The sequence below is a fragment of the Schistocerca nitens genome, chromosome 7, assembly GCF_023898315.1.
Source record: "Schistocerca nitens isolate TAMUIC-IGC-003100 chromosome 7, iqSchNite1.1, whole genome shotgun sequence".
Lineage (NCBI taxonomy): Eukaryota > Metazoa > Arthropoda > Insecta > Orthoptera > Acrididae > Schistocerca > Schistocerca nitens.
The window spans coordinates 186217201-186244523 of NC_064620.1; the positions used below are offsets into that span (position 1 = coordinate 186217201).

At 40.0% G+C, this 27323-nt stretch overlaps 1 protein-coding gene across 1 annotated transcript in view; it reads left to right on the forward strand.

Annotated features, from left to right (window-relative positions):
• LOC126195305 (uncharacterized) overlaps positions 1 to 27323 on the forward strand; it is a gene marked incomplete at its 5' end in the record, with an annotated part of 1237647 nt that overhangs the window by 343661 nt on the left and 866663 nt on the right. The window contains one exon of the mRNA XM_049933865.1: positions 8062 to 8267. Coding sequence (XP_049789822.1) covers positions 8062 to 8267 — 206 coding nt within the window. The remainder of the gene's footprint in view (positions 1 to 8061; positions 8268 to 27323) is intronic.

A 27323-nucleotide genomic window follows, 5' to 3' on the forward strand; every position in this document is an offset into this window, starting at 1 on the left:
TTCCTGGCAGTGGACTGGGTGGTGTGTGTCCTACATCATCATTGACTTGCAAGTCGCCGAAGTGGCGTCAGCTAAAAAGAACTTGCAATACGGCGGCCGAATTCCCCCGAATGGGGCCTCCCGGCCAACAATGCCATACGATCATTTCATTTCACAGTTTTCATAAGTTGCGATTTATCTGTTTTCAACATGAAACCGATTGCTGTCTTATGCGGCAGCCCGTGATTGTGTATCCAAATAAGGTAAAACGTCACGACAGGAGGAAACAGTGTTGCACTGCCGAAGGTGAATGCAGCAAATATAACTTTCAGCACCAGAAGACAGTAAATTGGACCAGCAAGAAGACAGAACATAAGTGATGAATAACAAGAAAAAAGAAAAAGCAATAGGAGGAATAACCACGACATTTTAACTCCATGAAACTGCGTGGAAGAAGAAATCTCATTCTGTCCGGGTCGTTCACGCGTGTCGCAAAATAAATCTCTCAGACTAAGAGAAAATGAATATGCTATTTCATTACGGAGACAGCAGAAGAAACACATCGAGAACAGCAAAGTTGCATGTCTTATCCCGACCACGGGTGTCCACATTCTTTTGTCGTTTCCTTCTTTCTTCCTGTAACGATTTTACAATATAGTTGCATATCTTTGCATTAAACTTATGACACAAAGCTATTGTTTAACAGTCTTTAAACCTCAGTTCTCAATTTTACAAAGCTATTCAATTTTTGCCGTGTTCATTTCTCTCAAGGCTGTGGCAAAAATCAGAGCCGAAATGCTACCGTAGTTAACTGGTAAACATTACTTCATTTACCTTCCAGTTGGTGAGTCTGTACAACAATATATCTATGCATAAAATATAATTAATAACTGATAATGCCTACATCAGCACTGTAGCCATAAAAGTTTCGCGAGCTGGATAAACCTCACAAAGAAAAAAGGAAATGTGTTAGCTAACCTGTGTTGGCGCAGCATACAGATGCAGCTTAGGCATGTTCATTGAAATGAGTGCATACCACTGCCAGAGGATTCGTATTACCTCGTAATAGGAAAGAATACAAAGAGGAAATTCTGTCTTTGTTTCAGCCAAAATACTAACAATCGACGGTCAAGAAGGTACAGCTATGGTAAAAAAGTCAGTAAGGTAAATGTGGTGCAATAGATGAAATATTTTGCAGTATCATCAGAAGAGCTTAAGGATTCTGTTTACGTACGTAACATCGCAGCTGGCTTGCCTGTTGCTTTTGAGGGCACTACTTTCTCACTGTGGGAAGTGAAATACTTTATTTAACGTTAAGAGAATTTATAATTTATTCGTTACTAAAATTGCTTTCTGGAGCAAAGCTGATACAAAGTCATCCTACTTAATGTGCAGTTTCTTGGTTCGCTCACTTTGTAACTTTCTAGTTCAAGGATCTGAGAGCAAGTCTGCACTATTGAGAATATGCGTGGGAATCTGAATATTGCCTACGGTATGTACATACTTGACTAAATTAACCGCCAACGAGGTTCCATGGCTGTAAACGATCTAATATTTGTAGTCGATGAATGCTCCGAAGCTGCGAACTTTACGAATCCCGTCGATTCTGGTACTGAGATAGCAATCTGCGTGGAGCTCATTTTAAACAGTTAGCTATGAAAATTTTACCTCGATACCAGAGCATGTAACTTCCCACAAATGCTACCCTACCTTCGTCCTGCATGCGTTCGAGCGTCTAAGAACATTAGGTTTTTCACAATGCCCTCGTACCTTGCTGAGCGCATTCTACATCATTTTCGTTCATTTCATGCTCAACAGAGAACACCAACTGTGTAATAACTGGAAGAGTGTCTCTCGAACAGTCGCGAATAGGTGAAGCAGACCGTACAAACCAACAACAATGGCGGCCGCTCGCGGCAAGCGGTGTGGAAACACCTATTGTTCACGGACCAAATTTCATTACGTGCGTAATATGTTGTGACATGATACATTATTATCAGATGCGTGCTCCTTTGGTGCTAAATTCGTAAAATTATGGCACTGGAAAAATGACAGGTAATGTTACGTTCTCAATGAATAAATTGTTCCCTAGTGGATTCTCGATAGCAAACAATAATATATGCTCATCGACCCTTTACAAAAATTACGTTCTCAGCGCCCCAACGTCAGCGAAATACGTTAATGCTCTGTGTGGAGGTTTCGCATCAAAATCAAATAATTGGAACGAGTGATTCACAATTGTTGTACAGTGAGAAATGATTTTTTTGCATTGATCTCAACCGTGTTTGCACGTGGACAGACAACGCAGCCTGAAAACAGACTCTTATGACGTTTAGAACATACTGTACTTCAGCACCTATGACGTCCACTATCTTAAATCTCGTAGCCATTTCAGTGTTAAGATATTACATTATTGCCACTCACTCTGTAATCATCCTATCCTTAATAAACAGATATTTTATTCCTGCTGTGATAAGATTCTATTCTGTATTGCTTCTTTTCTCATGCACACACACACAAACACACACACACACACACACACACACACACACACACACATACACAAACACACACACATTTCAAACAGTTCTTCTCAGAAACACATAGAATCCAACACAACTTGCTTTCATTCGCTGTTATGTTGCCAAGGTAACTGAAAAGGCCTTCAAATTGTGGAATTACATTTGGTGTCGTCATTTTCCGATGGTTCGAAGACTTTCGGCTTTTCAGAACAGGCAGCTCAACCATCACAAGAGTGTGAATATAATTTGCAGCCTTATAAATGCAAAAGTTAGAAGTAGGCCCTCGAATAGTATGTTGTGAATATAAATCACCTTTCAGTCCCTGTGCACAGAGTAAATAATGATCTACATCTTCAACTTCTTTATATTCTACAGGCTGCTTTAGAGCTTGAGGCGGGGTCCATGTACGAAGATTAACCGTTTCAGTTCTCCAAGAATAAACATGGAGGATCCCAAACACTTCATGTCAGATTATGCAGGAGATAAAGGATCCAAAACCGAATGTTTTGAAATGGGGAACTGCGACATACTTCATCTGCTTCTCGTCTCTGTGGTGATCGTGTGCGCCAGGAAAAGAGATTGTCTCCAGTCTGGAGGTAATGAATCGGTCTTTGCCTAATCGTCCTAAATTGGTAGTAGTCTGGCATCCGAGGCCGGCGCAGGAACGATTGAATTTACCATGACGTTTTATCTAAAAGCGGCGCGCACATGAAAGGCATTTTCAATCAGCAAACCCCTGCAAGCATACGAAGCAAGATGAACTGGCTCTGGACCCAGAGGAGAGAGACGCGGCTCCATTTCCCAAGTCGCCAGCGGGAAATAAGTACGCACTTGTGTGCGCTATAAATGGGAAAAGGACGCCTAGGTACCGGACGTCATTCTGAAGGGCTGAAAACCCTAAATGTTAAATATTTTCTTCGAGCGTTTTGGGAGCTCAAGAAATCAAGGAGTGGACCGAGAGCCCTCGTTGGTGTAGGTGGTACGCTGTGTCTCCTGGAGCGGAAGTGGTGTTCCAAAGTGTCTTTCTGAAATCAGTTTTTCGTGATCCTGAGCAACGCCGTTATTTTTTCAGCACACTCAGTGTACAAGAACGGAAAGTGCGTTCGCGCTGGAAAGTACAGAGATACCCTTAAAATCTTTATGGATTTCTAGGCAAGTGTTGCCTTAAGCGAGCGTGAAGTTCTTCATAAGTGTAATTAGATATCTACAAGGCTTTTATGAGGACCGTTTGATAAGTAATGCGATAGATGTTTTTATGAAAGCAGCTTGACTTTATTCAGGATTCCAATACACCTGTTTTGTATATCATCGAAAATCTCTAACATATCACAGTTATATCAGCTATCTGATTACAGATACCATGAAGGTAAGCAGAGAGAATCACCAGGTCTTTCATACACTCTAAGACAAAAAACTACGCACCACGAAGAAGTTCTTCGAATGGGGCGTAAATCGGTAGATGTTCTGTACATAGACAGACGAAAAAAGAAACATTTCAGAAAAATTTGATGATTCAATCAAGAGAAACAGATTCAAGAATTGACCAAGTGAATAACACTTTGGTCCACCTCTGGCTGTTATTCAAGCAGTTATCCGGATCGACATTGGTTGATAGAGTTGTTGGATGTCCTCCCGACGTATAATGCACAACATTCTGTCCAATTGGCGCGTTAGATCGTCGAAAGCCCGAGATGGTTGGAGGGTCCTGCCCACAATGCTCCAAACGTTCTCAACTGGGGAGACATCCGGCGATCGCAAGATAACCTAGGTAGCATTAGCCATGCGTGGAGACAATCAGCAGAAACTCCTGCAGTGTGCGGCCGGGCACTATCTTGCTGAAATATAATGCACTCAAGACTGTATACATGGAAATTGCACTTACCTTCCATGGCTTTCAAGTGCATCAGTTGTAGTGGGATATTTTTTTTTTGTGTGTGTAGTCGCAAATGGTCATGCTACCTTAACGACAGATGCAAAGCGTTTTTTATTTTTTTCTCTGTTCATTGCCTTTACACGCCGATAGTGTTAACTACTTGAATACATAATGTAATTCATAACTGGCTGACCCGCATTGAACACCTTATGCTTCCTGTAAACTCGGTTTCAGTAACTCCGTGAACAAATACTGGTGTGCTGCTGTGTGTATGTTAATACATACCATACACTATACAGCTACACATGTTCTCTTCCAGCGTAATTTTAAAGGGATCCCATTCCCTGACAACGAAATCCGCCCTAAAATCTCCTCCTCCTATGAGATTTAACCTCCTGTTCACTAATCCTTTTAGACTGCAGGGCTCCTCACTTTCGTATCTCTCCCTTTTCTCTCTTGACCTACTCCTTCGCACTTTCTACATATATGTACCCTGAATCCCATTTTTACTACTGACAATCGAACCTACCTGAACCAAGCAGCTCCAGAGACATTCTGAGTACCTCAGAGGACCAATCTACATTCCCTCCCCACAGAACTCCTCGTAAACGCAGGTCCATGATCAAGCTTCACGAGGAAGACCAGCCACGGCGCGTATATCACGTGACACTGCAGGTCTTAGAGTAACAGCAGCCATTACCTGTGGGGATAGAGTAACTATTTCAATCGAGTTTAATAATTCTTATCTGTGAGTTTAAAACTGGCCGAACGGTTCTAGGCGCTTCAGTCTGGAACCGCGTGACCACTACGGTCGCAGGTTCGAATCCTGTCTCGGGCATGGATGTGTGTGATGTCCTTAGGTTAGTTAGGTTTAAGTAGTTCTAGGGGACTGATGACCTCAGATGTTGAGTCCCATAGTGCTCAGAGACATTTGAACCATTTCTTTAGTTCAAACGCATGCATGATCTCGATAGCACACGACAAATTTGAGACCTTTAGTGGACACCTTTTCATTGACGTATTGATTTCCTGTGGACCCTGCACGGAGCAGAGCGTCCGCGACTGGTGTGAATTTCTCGTGGACGCCGTCCATGATGTTAATGTGTAACACAGTACAGCGTTTTGCTTCTTTATCTCCAAGTAACTACTGCAACTTTCATCCTTCTGAATCTGCTTTGTGTGTTCACCTCTTGGTCTCCCTCTACGATTTTTACCATCCACGTAGCCCTCCAATACTAAATTGGTGATCCCTTGATGCCTGAAAACATGTCCTACAAACCGACCCCTTCTTCTAGTCGAGTTTGCCACAAATTTCTCTTCTCTCCTATTCTGTTCAGTACCTCTTAATTAGTTACGTGATCTACACAACTAATCTTCAGCAGTCTTCTTTAGCACCACATTTCGAAAGCTTCTATAATCTTGTTGTCTAAACTGTCAATCGCCCATGTTCACTGCCATACGTGGCAACACTCCACACAAATACTTTCAGAAAAGACTTCCTGGTACTTAAATCTATACTCTATGTTAATAAATTTCTCTTCTTCAGAAACGCTTCTCTAGCCATTACCAGTCTACATTTTATATCCTCTTTTCTTTCTACTTCGACCACTATCAGTTATTTTGCTTCTCAAATAGTAAAACTCATTTACTACTTTATGTGTCTCATTTCCTAATCTAATTCACTCAGCATCACTTGATTTAATTTGACTACATTCGATTATCCTCGTTTGCTTTTGTTGATGTTCATCTTAAATCCTCCTTTCAAGACACTGTCCATCTCGTTCAACTCTCATTTGCTGTCTCCGACAGAATTACAATGTCATCGGAAAACCTCAAAGTTGCTATTTCTTCTCCATGGATTTTACTTATTACTCCCCATTTTTCTTTTGTTTCCTTTACTGCTTGCTGAATATACACTTGAATAACATCAGGGACAGGCTGTCTCACTCCCTTCCCAACCACTGCTTCCCTTTGATGCCCCCCGACTCTTATGACTGCCATCTGGATTCTGTACAAATTGTAAATAGCCTTTCGATCCCTGTATTTTATACGTGCCACCTTCAGAATTTGAAAGAGAATACGCCAGTTAACATTTTCATCTGTTTATGCGTATATAACTTATTCTTTTACATATATTTATTGTATCTTTTCAACAGTGTCTATTGTTTATCTTACCTTTCCCTTTACACAGTATGCAGTGTATTAGATATTGGCTTCATTTGGGTATTACTCTGGTGTTTACTTATGCCTTCTCTGTTTATATATTTCAATAAATAGGTAATCTTATTAATAGACTGGTTCGGAGTTTTAACGTTCTTTCGTTGGATCTGACTCTCAAAGCCCTCTGGCGGGTCAGTTCCTATCACCACTTCTCGCCTATAGGGCGCTGATTACTTGCTACAATCTCTTGTTGAATCCATGTGGTTAATTCGATATTTATATTGTTATTTTTATAATATTCAGGTACCTCCGTAAGCTCGTTCTTATTTATTCGATTCTGTTTTTATCTAAAGTTGCCACAGGTGCGTCTCAGAATTACGTTTCGTCAGTTAAGCTTTTAGTTTCCAACAATTTAAATTTAACTTAGTCATGCTTTCTATTTATTGCACTTTCACTGTAATAACTTATACACTTTGTAATCCCTCTGTAGACCTTACCTACTGCATTCTTCTTCTTACTGCATTTTCTCTACAATTATACAATTGATGAATTTTTGTAGGGTTACACTAGCAACAACTTGATTGAGAAGTAGCGGCTCCGGTCTCGGAAACTGACATACGGCCGGGAGAGCGGTGTGCTGACCACATGCCCCTCCATATCCGCATCCAGTGACACCTGTGGGCTGAGGATGACACGACGGCCGGTCGGTACCTTTGGGCCTTCATGGCCTGTTCGGGAGTAGTTTACACTAGCAACATCTAACGAGCTTACAACCCGAATATTTTGTTGCTACTGTACTGCAGTTTGTTATGTGTGTAATACCTTACCCTTATACACGTAGTAGCCTCACGATAGCTTTTTATCTTACAATTTGTTTACAGTTATACATTTTATAAATACGTGGAGGCTTACAGCAGTGCCATCTAACGAGACTACGACCAAACATTTTGTGGCTACTGTACTGCAGTTTGTTATGAAGAGCGGCGCCGTTTGCAAGATGACTCCGCCGACACTGGCCTACTATATACTATAACTCAAATATATGCGACGATGCTAAGCTGATTTCGTGTGTATATTTTGATGATCTCTACGGCTTCATTACATTAGGACACGTTTTAAAATAGGTACGCCTCGTCAGATTTTAAGCGCTCGTTTTCCACAAGTCTGTCATTATTGTTTTTCCGTCATGGCCTATATGTTGGTTTAAGGTGTAGAACACTAGCTTGTGTTTTTACCCAAGATTTTCCTGCAGACCTGAAGATGGTGACCGCCGACCGAAACCGGTAGCCTAAGGATCTAATAATTTTTGTGGTCATAGAAGGAAATAAAATATTTCCTTCTTTCAAACCCTTCTGGCCACACAGCGGAGTCTCGTTCCACAGTGATCCCTTCCTTCTCCCTCCGGGACGAAAATTGACAGAACAGAGAAATAATGACTTCTCTTCTTCTTTTAGTGTTGAACCCTGAGGTTGACTGTGAGACGCTAAATGACGTTGCGCTGAGACGAGACGTTGCTCCTGTTTGCAGGCGTGGGCGGGCTGCGCGACGTGTCGGTGAACATCCCGCTGGCGGTGGCTCCCGGGGACACGGTCAAGCTCACCTGCCTGTACGACCTGGAGGGCGACCCCCTGTACACCGTCAAGTGGTACAAGGGCCGCCAGGAGTTCTTCCGATACGTGCCAAAGGAGCTGCCGCACACCCGCGTCTTCCCGCTGCCCGGCGTCAACGTCGATGTGAGTAGCGCGATCTGCCTCGCTCCTATTCTCTTTCAGGCTGACAAGACCGAGCAGTGTTCACCATGTGCTACTTACACGTGTGGCTCATTCAGAGCCGCGTCCATTTCCGTACCAACTGATTGTAGGCTGTACAGGTTCCCAACGTACAGGCCCTTCAGTTTCCTGCCGCATAAGGAGATACTTATGAACTGGTCAGAGCTGGGTCCAAAACATGCGTATATCATTCGATAACTTCCACGCTGTGCTTAATATTTATTTATTTAACCAGATCTGATTAGTGTTTTTGTTAAAAAAAATCTCCTTCAGCTGTACTTAAGGTTTTACATTCATTTGGCTACTAGTTTCGACGTTGCGTCAACGACATCTTCAGGCCCTTACACTGTGATGAAATCAGTTGTGTGTGGCTCAGTACTAGAAGTCCGCGGTGAGACCAACACGTGTGATGTGGAGCACTTGTTGGTCTCACCGCGGACTTCTAGTAGTGAGCCACACACAATTGTTTCATCACAGTGTAAGGGCCTGAAGATGGCGTTGACACAATATCGAAACTAGTAGCCAAATGAATATAAAATCTTAAGTACAGCTGAAGGAGTTTCATTTCTAACAAAAATTATACCAGCTGTGTCCCACCTTCATCCAGTTTAAATATAGATGTACGATGATCTGATTAGGATCATCAGGCCGTCTCTTACATCGGACCAGGATTTCACACATACAGTGCCTTTTTTACATAATATTCACTAAGAAATAACTATTTTAATATGACAAATAGTGTTAAATAATTTGAGTGTTTATACTGACAAGGGGAGTAAAAAAATATTTTCTATGTAATGATCAAGTTAACACTGGGTGTACTCATACTGTTGCTGCTGCTGCCACTAATAGTGATGATAATAATGATGACAATAAAATACGACATCCAAAATGAAATTTGTGGGAAAATTTTCAAAACCATTCGAGATAAAAACTGGTGTCAGACAAGGTGATGGGTTATCGCCTTTGTTTTTCAATGTAGTCCTAGACAGAGTAATGGAAGAATGGGAAAAGAAACTTGAAGAAGAAAATTGATTGAAAGTAATTTCATTAGGAACCAAAACAAAAAATAATCTTAGCCTTTGCAGGTTACCTCACAATAATGGCAGATTCTTGTGAGACGGCAATAAAACAGATAGAAACACCGGAAGAATGCCCAGAGAAAGTCGGCCTGCAGATATCATTTGAAAAGACAGCGATTACAACAACACATTTAGAAATTTTCAAATTACAAACCAAATATGGATAAATTAACAGAGTATCACACTTTAAATATCTAGCAGAAATAATCTCTGAAAAACATGCACAACAAGAAAGAATACAAAAAGCTCGTAAAGGTTTAGGATTAGTGCAAAAACCTCTATAATAAAAAATACATATCTTTAAATGCCAAAATTAGACATTACAAAATAGTAATTAAACCATCAATGTTATATGCCAGTGAAACCTTGGCACTAAACATGAAAAATGACTTAGAAAATCTAAAAAAAGAAGAAAGAAAAAAAATTAGGTAAATTTTGTGACCAGGATGGACCGAGAATTGATGTATACTACAGAAAACGACCAAAATTGAGGAATATTCTGACATAGAGACACATAATGAGGCTTCCAGAACACAGACTAACAAAAAGAATAGTAAAATACGTAGATTCCCTCGCTAATGGAGGAGAGTGGATCCAAAATGTTAAAAAAGACTTGGAATTAGCAAAAATCACCAAAGAAGAAATAGACGAAACGAACATTTTCAGAATAAAAATAGAAAAATGGAAGGTTAAACCAAAGACAAAAGCCCGAAGAACCGGAACAAATTGGAGTGAAACCGGTGGGAAAATAAAAAAAACCAGAAGAACAAGAAGACCGGAAAATAAACCGTCTTTACTTAGCGTCTTCCATTCTGGGAGCTTTGCAACTAATAATAATAATAATAATAATAATAATAATAATAACAATAAACGCCGTGGAGGCCCGGGAAAAGAATAGGCCTCCGGTATGTTCTGCCAGTCGTAAAAGGCGACGAAAAGAACAAACCACTAATAGGGCTAACCCCCCTTTTAGTGTGATTACTTGGTTCAGGATAGAACTAAAGAAGCCTCGGACAAGCGCCGTCATGGTCGGGGACGGCGCTTGAACCCTATGCCCGCCCACAATGGTAATGACACTGCTAGCCAACTGGAAAATGATTTAAATCCAAATAGAGGTGTTTTGCAGGATATGCTTCCTGCAACCACCCTAGAAGGAAAACAAAGACAGAGGATGAGATGGTCAGATGAAGTTAATCGACACCTCATGTTCTGTTATTACCAAGCAACAAACCTAGGAACCAACACAACTGGATACAGATCACAAGTATACACAACATTTATTACCAGATACCCAGAATTAAAATTTTTAACAGAACAACGTCTAGCTGATCAGATTCGTGTAATAATAAAAAATAACAGGATACCCCAGTCAGAATTAGAAAACATCAAACAACAAGTACAACAAATACTGGAACAAAATAATGTGCAATTAGAAGAAGAAGAAAATACAGTAATGGACTAAAACATCCCAGAGCAAACAAACAAAGAACAACACGCATCAATTAAACAATCAGAGGAAAATGAAATTTTAAGACAGCCACCAGCACAAGCACAAATAGAACACGAAGTGACACACATGTTAGATATAGAAGAAAAATTTCAGTTGACATATATAGAATACAAAGACACAAATACAGACATTAGACCATTCTTGCATAGACCACCAAATAGCCCACAAGTCGAAACAACAATAAAAACTATCAACACAATCATACACAACAAAATAAATGAATACACAACTATGGAAGAGTTACAACTACTGGTTTATGTAGGAGCACTCACTACACTAAATATACACACTAGGCAGATATCAGAACCAACCAACACACAGAAGAAACCCACAAAACCAGCATGGCAACACAGGCTACAGATCAGAATAGAAAAACTGAGAAAAGACATCGGACAGTTAACACAATTTATAAGAAATGAAATATCAGACAAAAAACGAAAAAGGTTAGGTAAAATCTCACAACAAGAAGCAATAGAGCAATTAGATGAAAAGAAGCAAAAATTACAAGCTTTGGCGAAACGACTTAGAAGATACAAAAAAAGTGAAAATAGAAGGAAACAAAACCAAACATTCAACACAAACCAAAAGAAATTTTACCAAACAATAGATAACACACACATAAAAATAGACAATCCACCAAACATAAGAGACATGGAACACTTCTGGAGCAGCATATGGTCAAACCCGGTACAACATAACAGGCATGCACGGTGGATACAAGCAGAAACAGATACATACAAGATGATACCACAAATGCCTGAAGTGATAATTTTGCAACATGAAGTCACCCGAGCAATTAATTCTACGCACAATTGGAAAGCCCCTGGAAATGATAAAATAGCAAATTTCTGGCTAAAGAAGTTCACCTCAACACATTCACATCTAACTAAATTATTTAACAGTTACATTGCAGACCCATACATATTCCCTGATACACTTACACATGGAATAACTTATCTGAAACCTAAAGATCAAGCAGACACAGCAAACCCAGCTAAATATCGCCCCATAACATGCCTACCAACAATCTACAAAATATTAACTTCAGTCATTACACAGAAATTAATGACACATACAACACAGAACAAAATTATAAATGAAGAACAAAAAGGCTGCTGCAAAGGAGTGTGAGGATGTAAAGAGCAACTGATAATAGATGCAGAGGTGACATATCAAGCTAAAACTAAACAAAGGTCTCTACACTACGCATACATTGATTACCAAAAAGCTTTTGATAGTGTACCCCACTCATGGTTACTACAAATATTGGAAATATACAAAGTAGATCCTAAATTGATACAGTTCCTAAACATAGTAATGAAAAACTGGAAAACCACACTTAATATCCAAACAAATTCAGATAATATCACATCACAGCCAATACAGATTAAGCGTGGAATATACCAAGGAGACTCATTAAGTCCTTTCTGGTTCTGCCTTGCTCTGAACCCACTATCCAACATGCTAAATAATACAAATTATGGATACAATATTACTGGAACATACCCACACAAAATCACACATTTGCTATACATGGATGATCTAAAACTACTGGCAGCAACAAATCAACAACTCAACCAATTACTAAAGATAACAGAAGTATTCAGCAATGATATAAGTATGGCGTTTGGAACAGACAAATGTAAGAAAAATAGCATAGTCAAGGGAAAACACACTAAACAAGAAGATTACATATTGGATAACCACAGCGACTGCATAGAAGCGATGGAAAAAACGGATGCCTATAAATATCTAGGATACAGACAAAAAATAGGAATAGATAATACAAATATTAAAGAAGAACTAAAAGAAAAATATAGACAAAGACTAACAAAAATACTGAAAACAGAATTGACAGCAAGAAACAAGACCAAAGCTATAAATACTTATGCCATACCAATATTGACCTACTCATTTGGAGTAGTGAAATGGAGTAACACAGACCTAGAAGCACTCAATACACTTACACGATCACAATGCCATAAATATAGAATACATCACATACATTCAGCTACAGAAAGATTCACATTAAGCAGAAAGGAAGGAGGAAGGGGATTTATCGATATAAAAAACCTACATTATGGACAGGTAGACAATTTAAGAAAATTCTTTATAGAACGAGCAGAAACTAGCAAAATACACAAAGCAATCACTCATATAAATACATCGGCTACACCACTACAATTTCATAACCACCTCTACAACCCGTTAGACCACATAACATCAACAGATACGAAGAAAGTAAATTGGAAAAAGAAAACACTTCATGGCAAGCACCCGTATCATCTAACACAGCCACACATCGATCAAGACGCATCCAACACATGGCTAAGAAAAGGCAATATATACAGTGAGACAGAAGGATTCATGATTGCAATACAGGATCAAACAATAAACACCAGGTATTACAGCAAGCATATTATTAAAGATCCCAATACCACAACAGATAAATGCAGACTTTGTAAACAACAAATAGAAACAGTAGATCACATCACAAGCGGATGTACAATACTAGCAAATACAGAATACCCCAGAAGACATGACAATGTCGCAAAAATAATACATCAACAGCTTGCCTTACAACATAAACTTTTAAAACAACAAGTTCCTACATACAAGTATGCACCACAAAATGTACTGGAGAATGATGAATACAAATTATACTGGAACAGAACCATTATAACAGATAAAACAACGCCACATAACAAACCTGACATCATACTCACCAATAAAAAGAAGAAATTAACACAACTAATCGAAATATCCATACCCAATACAACAAATATACAAAAGAAAACAGGAGAAAAAATTGAAAAATACATCCAACTGGCTGAGGAAGTCAAAGACATGTGGCATCAGGATAAAGTTGACATCATACCAATTATACTATCAACTACAGGAGTCATACCACACAATATCCACCAGTACATCAATGCAATAGAGCTACATCCAAACGTATATATACAACTACAGAAATCAGTAATTATTGATACATGTTCAATTACCCGAAAGTTCCTAAATGCAATATAACACATACCATACAGTTAAAAGAAGTGACGCCTGATCAAGGTCCGCGTCACTTTTCATTTTTAACCAGACTTAACGTCTGAGAAAGTAAAGAATAACAATAATGGCAGCAGAAGGCATAAAAATAATTTGTTTTCTAATATGGCAAGGTCTGGATAAAGGAGCTTTAAAGGGACTGCATCAGCTATGTGTACTGGGATATGAGGAAGATCTGGCTGGAAGCAATGATGTAACAGGGTACCGAGTGCGTGCAGGAACAATGAATATCATTACTGTGGCTGTAGTAGATATGGCATTAACCGTCTTCTGGAGATGTTATGCAGTCCTCTAATGCAATGTGGGAGATATTCCGAGAGTCAGGCTTCTGCTAATGAAAATGGCTTAGAGGAGTGGTTGAACGATGGAGTGGAACAGAAAGAATTTTGCTCTGAATGGTACAGAGGTTTCTCCATGTTGTTCAGACAATAGCGTTACGGTCGAGGACAAATATGGGAGATAGTGTACATTGATAAGTGTAAGTTGATAATGAAGTAGAGAAGACAAAGTGTATGGAAATATCTGCGATTGTCTGCACGCAATCAGGATAGCCGTGCGTATGATGGTGAAATTTAATAAGAGTCGAACATCAGATATACAACGAACACTGGTGTTCATAATCAGTTCGACGCGTCGTGAGTTTTCACGATAAAATTGTCGTAATCAAGCATAAGTGTTCGTACAATTTTCTTTTTTAGGCAAAAAGGGAAGAGATTTTACATTTTTGCGGGGCACGGAGTGATGCTTATGTCTTCTAGCACATAGCAGCTACGTGCTAAATCCAATTTAGTTTTCCATCTGTTATTACTCCTAGACTCTTTCCCGAAGGGGAGAAGTTGATATTAGTCCCGTTTAAGACCGGGGAAGCTAATTCAGTTATTTGTAAGATTGATTAGTTGGATGTATCTTTGATTGTGAAATACTAGTAAAATAATGAAAAGTGAGCAACATGCTTTGAACCACTTAGAACACAAGCGACCTCACCTCACTGCGGTGTCTATCTAACCGTCTGACAATGTGCGACAGAGATGTAACAATACATTGTTCTGACGAAGATACAGTTCGCAAGAATTGTGCAAGTTATAGGTTTTCTTGGCGTTCGCATGTCAGGAGCGCAATATCATGGCATGTAAAATGCAAATCTAGGATTCCTCCATCAAGTGCTACTTGGAATCGGGATGTGTCGGTTCGTATGTATTGTCATATGGGACGCCTTTTCAAGAATGCTTTTTTGTAAATATGTGGTGTGGTATAACAGACCATCAGTTTCTAGTGTGGGTCATTACTTATCAATCTATGTAGATGCAGAAGGCATTTCAAGAATGATAAATATTTTAGGAGATGACAGTAGAGACTAATTCGAATAAAACAGTCAGTCATTCACAACATGTGTCCAGTTTTTATTGTCTACATTTATACTTTTGGGTACAGACATAAGTTTTCATTTCATTTGTTGGTACCCCAATTACTGTGAGATTACTTACCGTATTTTTTAAGTCGTTGCAGATAGCTGGCCCACAGAGGAAAAGGGTGGAACAATTGACTGGGTAGACACAATCTTAACACTTTAAGCATTTGCATTGTAATTACAAAGTCACACCAAACTTGTTCATTGGTAACCCAACAACAATATTCAATAAAATTATCCAAAACAGTGCAAACACTTAAAATGGAAGTATTAAGGGAAACAATATTACAAGAAAAAGAAAAAAGTTACAACCATACAAATATTGATAATAAAATGTAATGTTTTACATCTTAAATCTTTAAATTGTTCTTCCTTAGAAACTGCAATTACCTTAATCATACCCAAAGCAGTAATCAGATGCGTGCTTTCTACCCTTACGCACAATGCAGACTCAGCATAACCGAATCAACTATCAGATCTTTAAAATTTTGAACACATGCAAGGGAATATACAAGTGAATATACTTAGTTTGTTTTGGACTTATAGATGAACCAGCAGCAACCAAATTTTCTTGATATTCTCTGTTAGTGTCTTTGATACAGTTACATATACAACATTACCACCCTTTTAGTAACGTATGGTTGTGTCACGCGGGGTGTTCCATCGCACACCTTTCTTTACGATATGCTCCAACCTTTTAGCTCTGTCCACATAATCACAAGAAAGTGTTAGCTTTTATATCTGAATCAGTTAAGTATTAGAGGGCCACATATAACAATAATTTTTAAAAGGCAAACAGCTTAGAATAATCACTTGACACCATAGTAACCGCAAGCGGCTTTTAACAGCTTGCTTAATAAATAACTAGACGAAAATGAGAATCGTCTTATTTCGCAAATAGCGACAACCTCCACTTTATGAATTTCTTTAGCACGCGCACTCAAGCAACCATTTATTCCAAAAATCAAATGCTGCACAATCTGAAGCTGTTACCTACAGCTTGGTAAACATTAAAATTTGGACGCTTGTTATATGTATCAGTCTCTTTTTACTACTCCTTCCTTTTTACTTCTTTTTACTACTACTCCTCAAGCGCATACTACATCCAGAGCGTCCCTTACGTGTTTTTCTGCACTCCTGGTAACATTTTCTTTTGGCATGCGATGTGGTCGTTGTGTAAGCACCTTGTACAGGACCAGTGGATACGAATGGAGGTGAATGTGTGCATGGAGGTGGATGTATGCCTATAACCGCACCCTGTGACACGCACACCACGTGCACGTCCACCACGTGATCCACACAGGTTCAGAACGTAGTGCGGGCTGCGTCGGTGTGAGTGGATCTGTGCCTCCCCGCAGTAATATTAGCCCCATCAGCAACTTCTGTGAGTTACTTTGCCAGTGTTTTTGGCAACATTATCAGAGGAGAAAAAGACCTACAGTTACATCCAAGAGGATGGAGCAACTACTCATACAACCCATTGAACTTAAAGCGCATGTACACAAGCTTCACGCCTGACAGATTTGTTAGCAGAGGTCAGTCTGGTCGCGGCCTTAGCTAGAAACTCAGGTCACCTGATTTGGCAGTATGTGGGGAGCCATCATGTGTAAGGTGTATCGGAACAACACTCATAGTCTTCAAGAATTGTAGCAGAAGATTACGGAAGAAACTGAAGCAATTCCAGCAGTACAGCTTCGATCCGCCTTCAGCAACTTGCTGACCAGGGTCCAAGCTACAGTGGAGAAAAGCATGTGCTGGTATCTGCCATCAACCTGCCGCTTTTCATAACATCATAAAACACAAGCAAGAAACCTCACCCATTATATTGATCGACACTCAACGGGTACATTTAATACAGAGCTTTCATACACCTCATGGAAAGGAGGCATTGTGTGGTGAAGAAGAACGTTTCTTATCGATTAGAACGTTCAACTAACTCTAGGGTATCTCCAATGATGAATACGATTCTTTGCTGTCCAGTCGCATTAGTGTGACTACCTGTGAAAAGCCTTTCGCAGCGCAGACTTCTGCAAGACGTGCAAGAAGACATTTGATAAGATTCTGGAAGGTACCGACCGTGATGTGGAGTCACGCTGACTCTAGTGGCCAGCTGGGCTACGTTTCTCGGTTGAGGAGCAATGATGCTAACAAGCCCGTCGAGCTGGTCACGCGGATAAAATTCGAGGAGTTTGGTGGTCCAGGGTAGTACGGTAAACTAATCCTGTTGCTCTTTGAACCAAGGACATAAACTGTGGGTGGCGCATGTTACATTGCGCTGCTGGTAGATACCATCTTGCCGAGGAGAAACAAACTTCATGTAGAGGTGAAAATGGTCCCTAAAGATAGATCCATACTTGTGTTGATCCACTGTGCTCCGGAAACATTCCCCACAACATACTGCTCCAGCTTCTGGCCTGGACCTTTTGTAACGTCTTGTAATAAACAAAGACAATATATTATGTAATAATTAAAATATTAGATGTGTCATATTGTGTCATTATGTAAAATTATGTATTATTTTCTTTATTTTTTTATTTTTGAGAACGTCTGTGTCGGCGAGTAATAAGACCGACACAGAAGATAAATGTTGTACAGAGATCACCAACTGAATTTGTATATAAGGCATGATGTAATACAATGTCTTTGTCTTCTTAATCTGAAAGCTGTGAGAGAAAGATCTCCTGTTATTGTCGAGAGCGCGAAGGTAGCATTCTTTTGTCGAGATTGTGAATTGGACGCCATTGCGCGTGAATGTACACAGGTCTGTAATTATTAAGATATTTAAATGTTTAAATAGAGTTGTTTAAATGAAAACTTGTATTACTTAAATGTTAAAGTGTGCCTGCCTATTATCCCATCCTGTTAAGATATTTTTCAGCCATATAAAAATATTATCTGTGGAGCTGAGCTGTGTGGAGAAAGAAGAGCCGCTGCCGCGGCGTATTTAAACGACTTACAATATAGTCGAGTATACCGCAGGGAAGCGGTAAAATAATAGTAAAAAATAATATTATTTCTTTTAGCTCCCAGGTTGGCAGTGAAGATCAGCAGATTTTATGATGTGTTGCAGGTTGACGCGGGCTGCTGATAGGATATAATTTTCAGTGCAAATAATTTTATGTACCTAAAGAATCTGATAGGAAACTTGCTGTGCTCCGTTCTGATCTGGCTAAATTTTATAGTGAATACGTAATTTTCTTTAATGAGAGTCTCATGTTCTTGGGCTAGCCGTGGTATGAAATAGCATTTTAGTAAGAAATAAAATCCACTGCAAACTTGTATTTGAGAACGATCGTACGAACTGTAACATCAGAGATCATAGGACATTAATTTCAACTTTGAATAATTACGAAGTAGGAAAGATATATTGATACTTAGCATGAGTTGCAGTTACTAAAAAATCGTTCTTTAAATTGTAGGTCAGATTCAGAACAATAATACTTCCATCATTTTATTTTGCTAAAAAAGGTAACGATGATAAAGCAATTAAAAGCACAGCATTGTTAAAAGAATTTCACGTCACTCTTTCCATATATGCGTTGTTACGCCAATAATAATTAAAAATAATTAAATAAACCAGAAGGAGCGAAAACAAATTGCATAAAAGCAACAATTAACGAAAAGTCAGCAACAGCTATAATAGTTTTTTTTTTAAGAGAGAAGACGTGAAACTGTCGCCCAAAAACGTGGGGCCCGAATTTGCAGTGGCCACAATTATAAAATTTTATGTATTTTCTTTCAGTGTCTATTGTTATGTAGGTGTATATGTATATGTATTTAGTGTTAAATGTATGTATATCATGATCTATGCTATGTATTAATGAATGTTCAAACACTCTTACATGACAAAACGTACTACTGCAAGCGAGTTTGAGAAGACGATCCTGATTGTACTGAGAAGCTCTAACGACTACGTAATCCGGGGGCAGCCGGACCCCGAGATAATAGAAACTAAAGGTAAGACTACAGTGTAGTTGTCCTGTTTGTAGAAGTTGAGCTCCAGTGAAGTAATCTCATATCGCTAGTGGTGTGCATACTGTACGTAGTTTGATGTTAGTATTTGTGACAGGACAAAGTTGATGTAGATAGTAATTTTTAGTGTGCAGTGTAGTGTATATAAAGTGATGTATTTTGTGTGCAAGGGGAAAACCTGTTAGATTTTGTGTTTTAGTAAGCAATTTAGGAATATGGTTAAGTTGCGTAGTCAACGTCCAAGCAATATGGATAATGAAGAACAACAATTAGCTAGTGAAGGAAATGTGGAACCGGGTGCCTCAAGTAGTACTAGTACTCTCTTTGAGGATATAACAGGCGAAATTGTGGGGGCAGGGCCACAGGAAGTAGTGCCACCGCCCACTAGTCATCAAGTTGATGTAGATAAAGAAATTGTACCACCACCAGAAAAGCAGGAACCAGAGAGTGGTAATCTGCCTGGTGGGTATTCAATTCAGACTATATTAGAGCGTGTGCTAAATTACCAGGCAAAATTTGCGCAACAGCAAGCCGAGCGAGATCGCCAGCAAGCTGAACGAGATCGTCAGCAAGCTGAGCGAGATCGCAGGCTAGAAGAAAATTTACTTGCACAGCAAGCCGAGCGAGATCGCCAGCAAGCTGAACGAGATCGTCAGCAAGCTGAGCGAGATCGCAGGCTAGAAGAAAATTTACTTGCCCAGCAAGCCGAGCGAGATCGCCAGCAAGCCGAGCGAGATCGCCAGCAAGCCGAGCGGGACCAGCAACTTGTGCAATCGTTAGAAAATATGAAAAAAGAGATAGCAGATATGAAAAAGAATTACGAGTCGATACCTAAGGCCGTGCAGGAGCTGACTGAACAGGTCACCCACCTGCAAGTAGCAAATACTAACATGGTAGATGAAATAGGTGTCTTAGCCAACAGAGTAGAAAAGCTAGAAATAGATTCCACACAGCTTGTAGAGCAGAAGTGGAATGAACAGGCAAATAAAATTGAAATAGAATTTAACTCATGGCTAGAAGTGAAGGAGACTGAGATTGACACGAATATTAATTCTAAAGTAGAAGCAGCAATAGCAAATAGAGATTCAGAATCGTTCAGTACCGCCGTAAATAGTCAGGTACAGAACGATGTGCAAACCATTAAACAAATACTCAGTGAGGATATTCCGCAGTGGCAAGTGAATGTTAACAAACGGATATCCGAACTGGAGAAAGGTTTAGCACAAAGCAGGAAACATGTGGAACAGGAACCTCTGTCGCCAACAGCCCATGGTTTTGGCAACGCACAAACTTATATGCGATACAACAATGGGGAATCTGTAGTCGATAATGTGAAGAGCTGTAGCTCCGGTTCGGAGCACACAGCATATGTCCCAGCAGCAAACCCATGTAGTTCAAAAATATTAGTGGAAGAAAGTTTAATTAGAAATAGACAATTTCAAACATTTACTACTGAAAGGAAATCAGTACACCCAGTAGTATTTATAAAAAGCTTTAAAAATATCTTACCCAGTGTATGGAACGAAACACAGAAAATACAATACGTAATGTCGTACATTCAAGGTGACGCAGCACTGTGGGCTACAGAAGTAGCAGACAGCTGCAAGACATACGAACAGTTTGAAAGGGCATTTTTATCGAAATATTGGTCGCCGTGTATACAAGAGCGACTAAGAAAAGAGGTATATAATCCCGAACCGTACTCACCCCGTCTTGGGAATTTGAGGCGGTACTTTGAAAAATATATAAACAAAACACGCTACTGGGACGAGCCTATATCACCGAGAGACATAATAAGACTACTCAAATCCCATTTACCAATTCAGATCAAGGAGAAGTTAATACATGTACCAGAAAGCGACATGGAAAACTTCCTGTCGGTCCTAGATTCCATAGATTTGATACAGGAAGATGTAAAATCGGCGTGCGACCATTTGCGGAATAATGGGTCAGGATGTAATCACGACAGAAACAGTAGTGCACAGAACCACAACCATAGAATCAGTGTAGAAGCCCAGAGCGACAGGCTAGTGACCGGTATGACAACAATAGACCACCACCGCAAAACGCGCCTATTGCGCAGCCGTGGCGGCCTACAAATCAGAACGTACATATAGTGGAGGTCGCGGACAATAGCCGTCCAAGTAGCAAGCGACAAGAACAATCGCAAAATGGTAGTAACGGTAGAGGCCAAAACGGGTATGGACAACCAAATTATAACAAAAAGCGTCGATTTGACGACAGATACGAATCCGGAATGTCAGGGACCAACCGCTGGAAAAATGCGCGAGGTCAGTGGCAGAGTAATTATAATGATAGTAATCGAAATTGGCAACAGAATCAGTGTAGAAGCCCAGAGCGACAGGCTAGTGACCGGTATGACAACAATAGACCACCACCGCAAAACGCGCCTATTGCGCAGCCGTGGCGGCCTACAAATCAGAACGTACATATAGTGGAGGTCGCGGACAATAGCCGTCCAAGTACCTCCCAAGTAACTAATCCAACAAACTAGAATCGGCCTCGATATGCTCTCCATCGACGGCCGAGGGAGGGAGTGAGAGCAACTCGAGTAATAACAGTAATAGACCTGGGATACGCATGCTGCGATACAACGAAGGTGTCAGTATGGATAAAGATCTGCTGAACGAACCGCACGAATGTAAGAAGGATAATAACGAAAATGTGCAAGCTATTATTGAAGCTAGAATCAATGATGTTGCAGTAAACATAATTATCGACACAGGTGCCTCAGTAAGTGTGATGAGTATGGAGCTATTTAAAGCACTGGGAAAGGGACATAGTATTCCGACCTTCCCGGTTAATAATTGTAAGGTGTCTGGAGCCATTAGTGCACAGAGCCAATCAGTTAAGTACCAGGTGCAGGTGGAGATTTATAAGGAGGGCGAAGCCATAGTGAGCTCGTTCCTCGTGGTTAAAGGATTGAAGGTGGCCTGCATTCTGGGAGTAGATTTTCTCCGTGAGAGGGACGCATTGATCGACCTCTCCGTGGGGAAACTAAGCATAATTAATAGGGGTAGAAGGATTGAATTATCTATGATGAAATCGAAGGAGGTACTTGTGCCGTGCTGTAATCGAATCGATATCAAAGGTAGGAACCCTTGGGTACTACACATCGATGATTTTTCACATGCAACAGACCTCTATTACCCGAATTTAGAGGATCAAAATTTCGAAACAAATGTTGAGGCATTTCAGACTAAAGTACACGAATCGGAAGGTTTAAATGATACGCAAAAGCAACAGTTGACGCAGCTGCTATCGGAATATACTATGGTATTTACCGACCGTCCAGGAATAGTCAAAGGGTACCACTATCACATAGAGGTGATACCCCATAATACATACTGTCGCGCAACCTACTCCATCCCTTGGTCGAGGAGGGAATTAGTAGCTAAAGAAATTCGAAAGATGTTAGAGTGGGATATCATAGAGCCCTCCTTCTCTCCATACAGTAGTCCTCTTGTAGCAGTGGCGAAAGCCAATGGAAAAATCAGGCTAGTGTTAGATGCTAGGGACATTAACAAAATTATTATACCTGTCCGGACTCGTCCAGAGAATTTAGACGAGCAAATACAAAAATTTCATGGAGTGCAATACTTGACCTCGATCGATCTGAAAAGTTCATATTGGCAAATTCCCCTTACACCGGAATCCAGGAAGTACACAGCTTTCATATTCGGGGGGCGAAGTTACCAATTCAAGGTGCTTCCCTTCGGATTGAATGTGAGTGCTGGAGTGTTTATTACTGCACTAGACACCGTACTGGGTCCAGACCTATTGGAAAAAATTACGGTATATGTAGATGATTTGGTAATCGCGACTGCTACTTGGGACGAACACATGGAATTGTTGCACAGAGTACTAGAGAGATTTAGGCAAGCAGGGGTGACAGCAAACCTCGAAAAGTCAAAATTTGGCAGAAACAAAATTAAATTTTTAGGCCATCTTATTACACCACTCGGTATCAGTCCGGACAACAAAAAATTAGAGGCGATCCGACAATTTCCAAGCCCCTGCACTAAGAGACAATTGAAAGCGTTCCTTGGGCTGACGTCTTTTTTCAGGAGGTTCGTGCCCAATCAGCTGTTAAATGACGCGTCACTACTAAATCTATTACGAAAAAATGTGCAATGGGTTTGGAATGACAAATGTCAACAAGCCTTCGAAGCGATTAAAACCGCCCTACTGAATGCGAATATTTTGCAGCACCCCGATCTGTCCAAAGATTTTTGTCTCGCGACGGATTCATGTTCTTATGGCTTGGGCGCGTGCTTGTTTCAGTGGGAAGAAGGAAACGACCCAACAACAATAAAAGTTATCGGCTTCGCCAGTAGGACGTTAACTAGCTGCGAGAGAGCCTACTCGGCAACTGAACTCGAAGCACTTGCAGTAGTCTGGGCTGTCAAAAAGTTCAATTATTATCTACAAGGGAAGGAGATTAGAGTCTATAGTGACCACCAAGCGTTAAGTTTTTTAATGTCATGCAAGCTGTTCCATACCAGACTGAGGAGATGGATGCTTGTCTTACAAGAATATAGGATAAAGATCATGTACATTAAAGGCCAAGATAACGTAATAGCGGATGCTCTGTCACGACTGCCGGCAGGATTACCGGAGTTAACAGAAATGTTAGAGCAATCCGCGGAATATAAAGTGTTGTTAGTGCGTGACAACACTTACGTGAAAGATTTTTTATATATATGTAAAAACATGTTCGAGTTACAAAGATCAGATCCGATGTGGAGAAAAATTATTAATGATATTGAAGAGGGGGTTAACAATAGAGGTGAGCAAGATTTTAAAATAGTGAACCATATTTTGTATCATAAAATTAGCACGAAAGAAGACTGCTGGGCAGTATGTATACCCAGCCAGTCAGTAAAAGTTATGATATGGCACACGCACTTGGCATGGGGCCATGCAGGGATTGGAAAGTGTGCAGAGATCATGACGAGATACTGCTACTTTCCCCGTATGAAACACCATATTCAGACAACAGTTAGAACTTGCGTGATATGTCAAAAAGCGAAACATTACAATAGATCCACTAAGTTTGAACTACACCCTATAGTTCCTCTCAGGCCACTTCAAATAGTATCGGTAGATGTGGCAGGTCCCTATCCCATGGCCAGAGGAGGTATGAAATATATACTGGCCATGTACGATATTTTTTCCAAACACTTGGCAATTTATGGCATAAAATCAGCTACTGCCAAAACCATGGTCAGGCGGATCAGTCAAGAATATTTGCCTAAAGTGGGAAAACCCGAAGCCATAACAACTGATAATGCATCTTATTTCACGGGTCGAACTTGGAAAAATTACTTACGGGAACAAAATATACAGCACATTCTGGTATCCCGATTCCATCCAGAAGCAAGCCTAGTTGAAAGAATATTCAAAGAATTGAATAAGTTCCTTAGAATCTACATAGGAAACCGACATACTAAATGGCCAGAGCTAGTACCGAAATTTGTAGAAATACACAATTTAACACCCCATTCAAGTACAGGCTATCCACCGGTAGAGGTATTGAATGGATTTAAGGAGACACCGAATGAATGGCTCACGCCGTTGCCGAGATTGCCAGCTAAGGCAGAAACAAGGGAAGAAAAGATGAAAAAGATATGGAACAGACTAACCAACTGTGCAGCAAAGAGGAAAAGGAAGTACGACCGAGGAGTAACAAACGAACAGAAATATAATGTAGGAGACCTAGTACTCATTCGTAACCACCCTAAATCCTCAGCCACCTTAAAACAAAATAGTAAGTGGCAATTGCTATATTCAGGACCCTTTAAAGTAATAGGCGTGCCACATGAATGTAGCTATTTGTTAGCACATCCCCATACGGGGAAGATCAAAGGATTATATCCACGTAAAGACGTGAAGTTATTTATTCAGTGACACATAATATATAAAGAGTAATAGGTGTAAAAAGATTTTAATTGTGTTTTAGAATATAAGTGTGTTAGTATTTAGAAAGAAATTTGTGTGTAATGAAGTTGGGAGGAAGTGGAACCAGAAAGTGAGCAATAGCTTACACAGGACAGATTTTGTTTACAGACAATTAGTCATTAAGATATTATGTGCTTATTAAAAAATGAACAATTTTCTTGTTGTATAAAGGATTAATTTCTTGAACCATTTTCTATGTGTAGGGTGTAAGTGCAATTAATGATGCAATCTTATAGAGTAAGGGAATTGTTGTAATTGTATTAGGATAAGAAACCCTGAGAGAGAGAGTCTTTACTAGCCAGACATTGACTTTGCAATATGCAACAATGATGTAATGTGATGTTGGCTGCCAGTAGTGATTTGAGAACGACACTGGAGCAGAACCTAATTAAAAACGAGCCCGTTCCGTGGAAACTCCGTTCTGTATGTAGCAATGCTTCAATTGAAGCCTGTGTACTTGGTACACGACCTTGAATATTCATTACGCGATACGCGAGTTAAGACAGACAATGCAGAACCTACACTGTAGTCATATAGGAAAAATCATTAAAAATAATGTTATTGCTGAACGAAGTATTTATTGAACAATATGCCCGAGTCAAGCTGTCATGCACATGGTAAAATCTGTTTGATAGATGGGTGATAATCAGGCAAGCTACACTAAGAAAAAAAAAATATGTATAAAAAAAAAAAAAAAAAAAATTCACACACCGTTAAAAAAAAAAAAAATTTTACAAAAGGGCCAAATACGCCTAGCAACAATATGAAGAGTATGTTGTGATAAAGTGAAAACCAATAAATGCTATGTAAATCAGAGTGACTATGCAAAGAACAGTTAAAAGGTGTTAAAAAATAAACTGTGTGCATAAACACTTAAGGACAGGACGGAATATTGTGTGTAGTAGGGACAGAAAATGACTGTTGTATCTGCACCAATATATACGTCGATAAATCTAGTGTTGAGTGATAGACTGTCCTAGTGCAGCGCTCAACGAACAATAGACAGTGTATAAAAACAGTAGTTATTGATCCGTTCGGAGACGAATTACACAAACATCGCTCAACGGAGACATGTAGTATGAGTGTAACGAACCATTTTCGCGTGTTGAAAGACGCTCTGGCAGTGCATCAACCGTGGAAGTGAGTGAAAACGTGTAGTACAATGTGCGTGTGACGAACTCTGAATACCAGTGTCACGATGCCACAAAAAACCTGTTATCACGCCAACACATCCTGTGCATACCAGTGAAGCGACGGCTTACTGAACAATAAACGCTTTTAACAAATTGCCTCTTCTTCCACAGCTAGTAATCTGTGTCCTTAAAGACAGTACACCGTGTGGAATGTTTGTTTCATGCGCCACGACGGGGAGCCATGCGGAGAAGCAGAGACGAGTGCCGTGCCGCCATCCAGCCGGTTGCGGTAAACCACTGCCACTCGCCGACAACAGCGAATGGTTCAGCGCGGTTCGCGACTGTTTGGGCGCCACGCTAGCACGACCTCACTGTTATTGAGAGCCGGTCGTCGAACCCAGCGGCCGTCGGTACGCGGCGTTCCAGACGACGCTACTCAACAATTGCTTCGCGCCGCCAGCTCCATACCACATTGTTGTCATTCAAATGAACTATTAACTATATGTATAATGTGCTAACATGAATGGTGTTTAATGGATACGCAATGACGTGATAAACATTTTTTTTGTTGTTATCCAACACGAACTCACAATATTCATGGATTTAGTGATGTATCGATATAATATGTTTGCGTCATGTTAATGAAAGGTACTCGCACGAATGCTAGACATTTTAAACCAACTGTCGCGAGTAAGTGCAAAGACGGTTCATTATACTATTGTAAAAATGTGTAATAAGTGACTTTCATAACAATCCAGAATACAAGTAGTATATTGATAATAAAGAGACTAAAAGTGTAGCATGCTATCACAAATAGCCCTTGTTATATGTGGACATTGAATAGAGTCTAAACTTTTCGTGAGATGACCA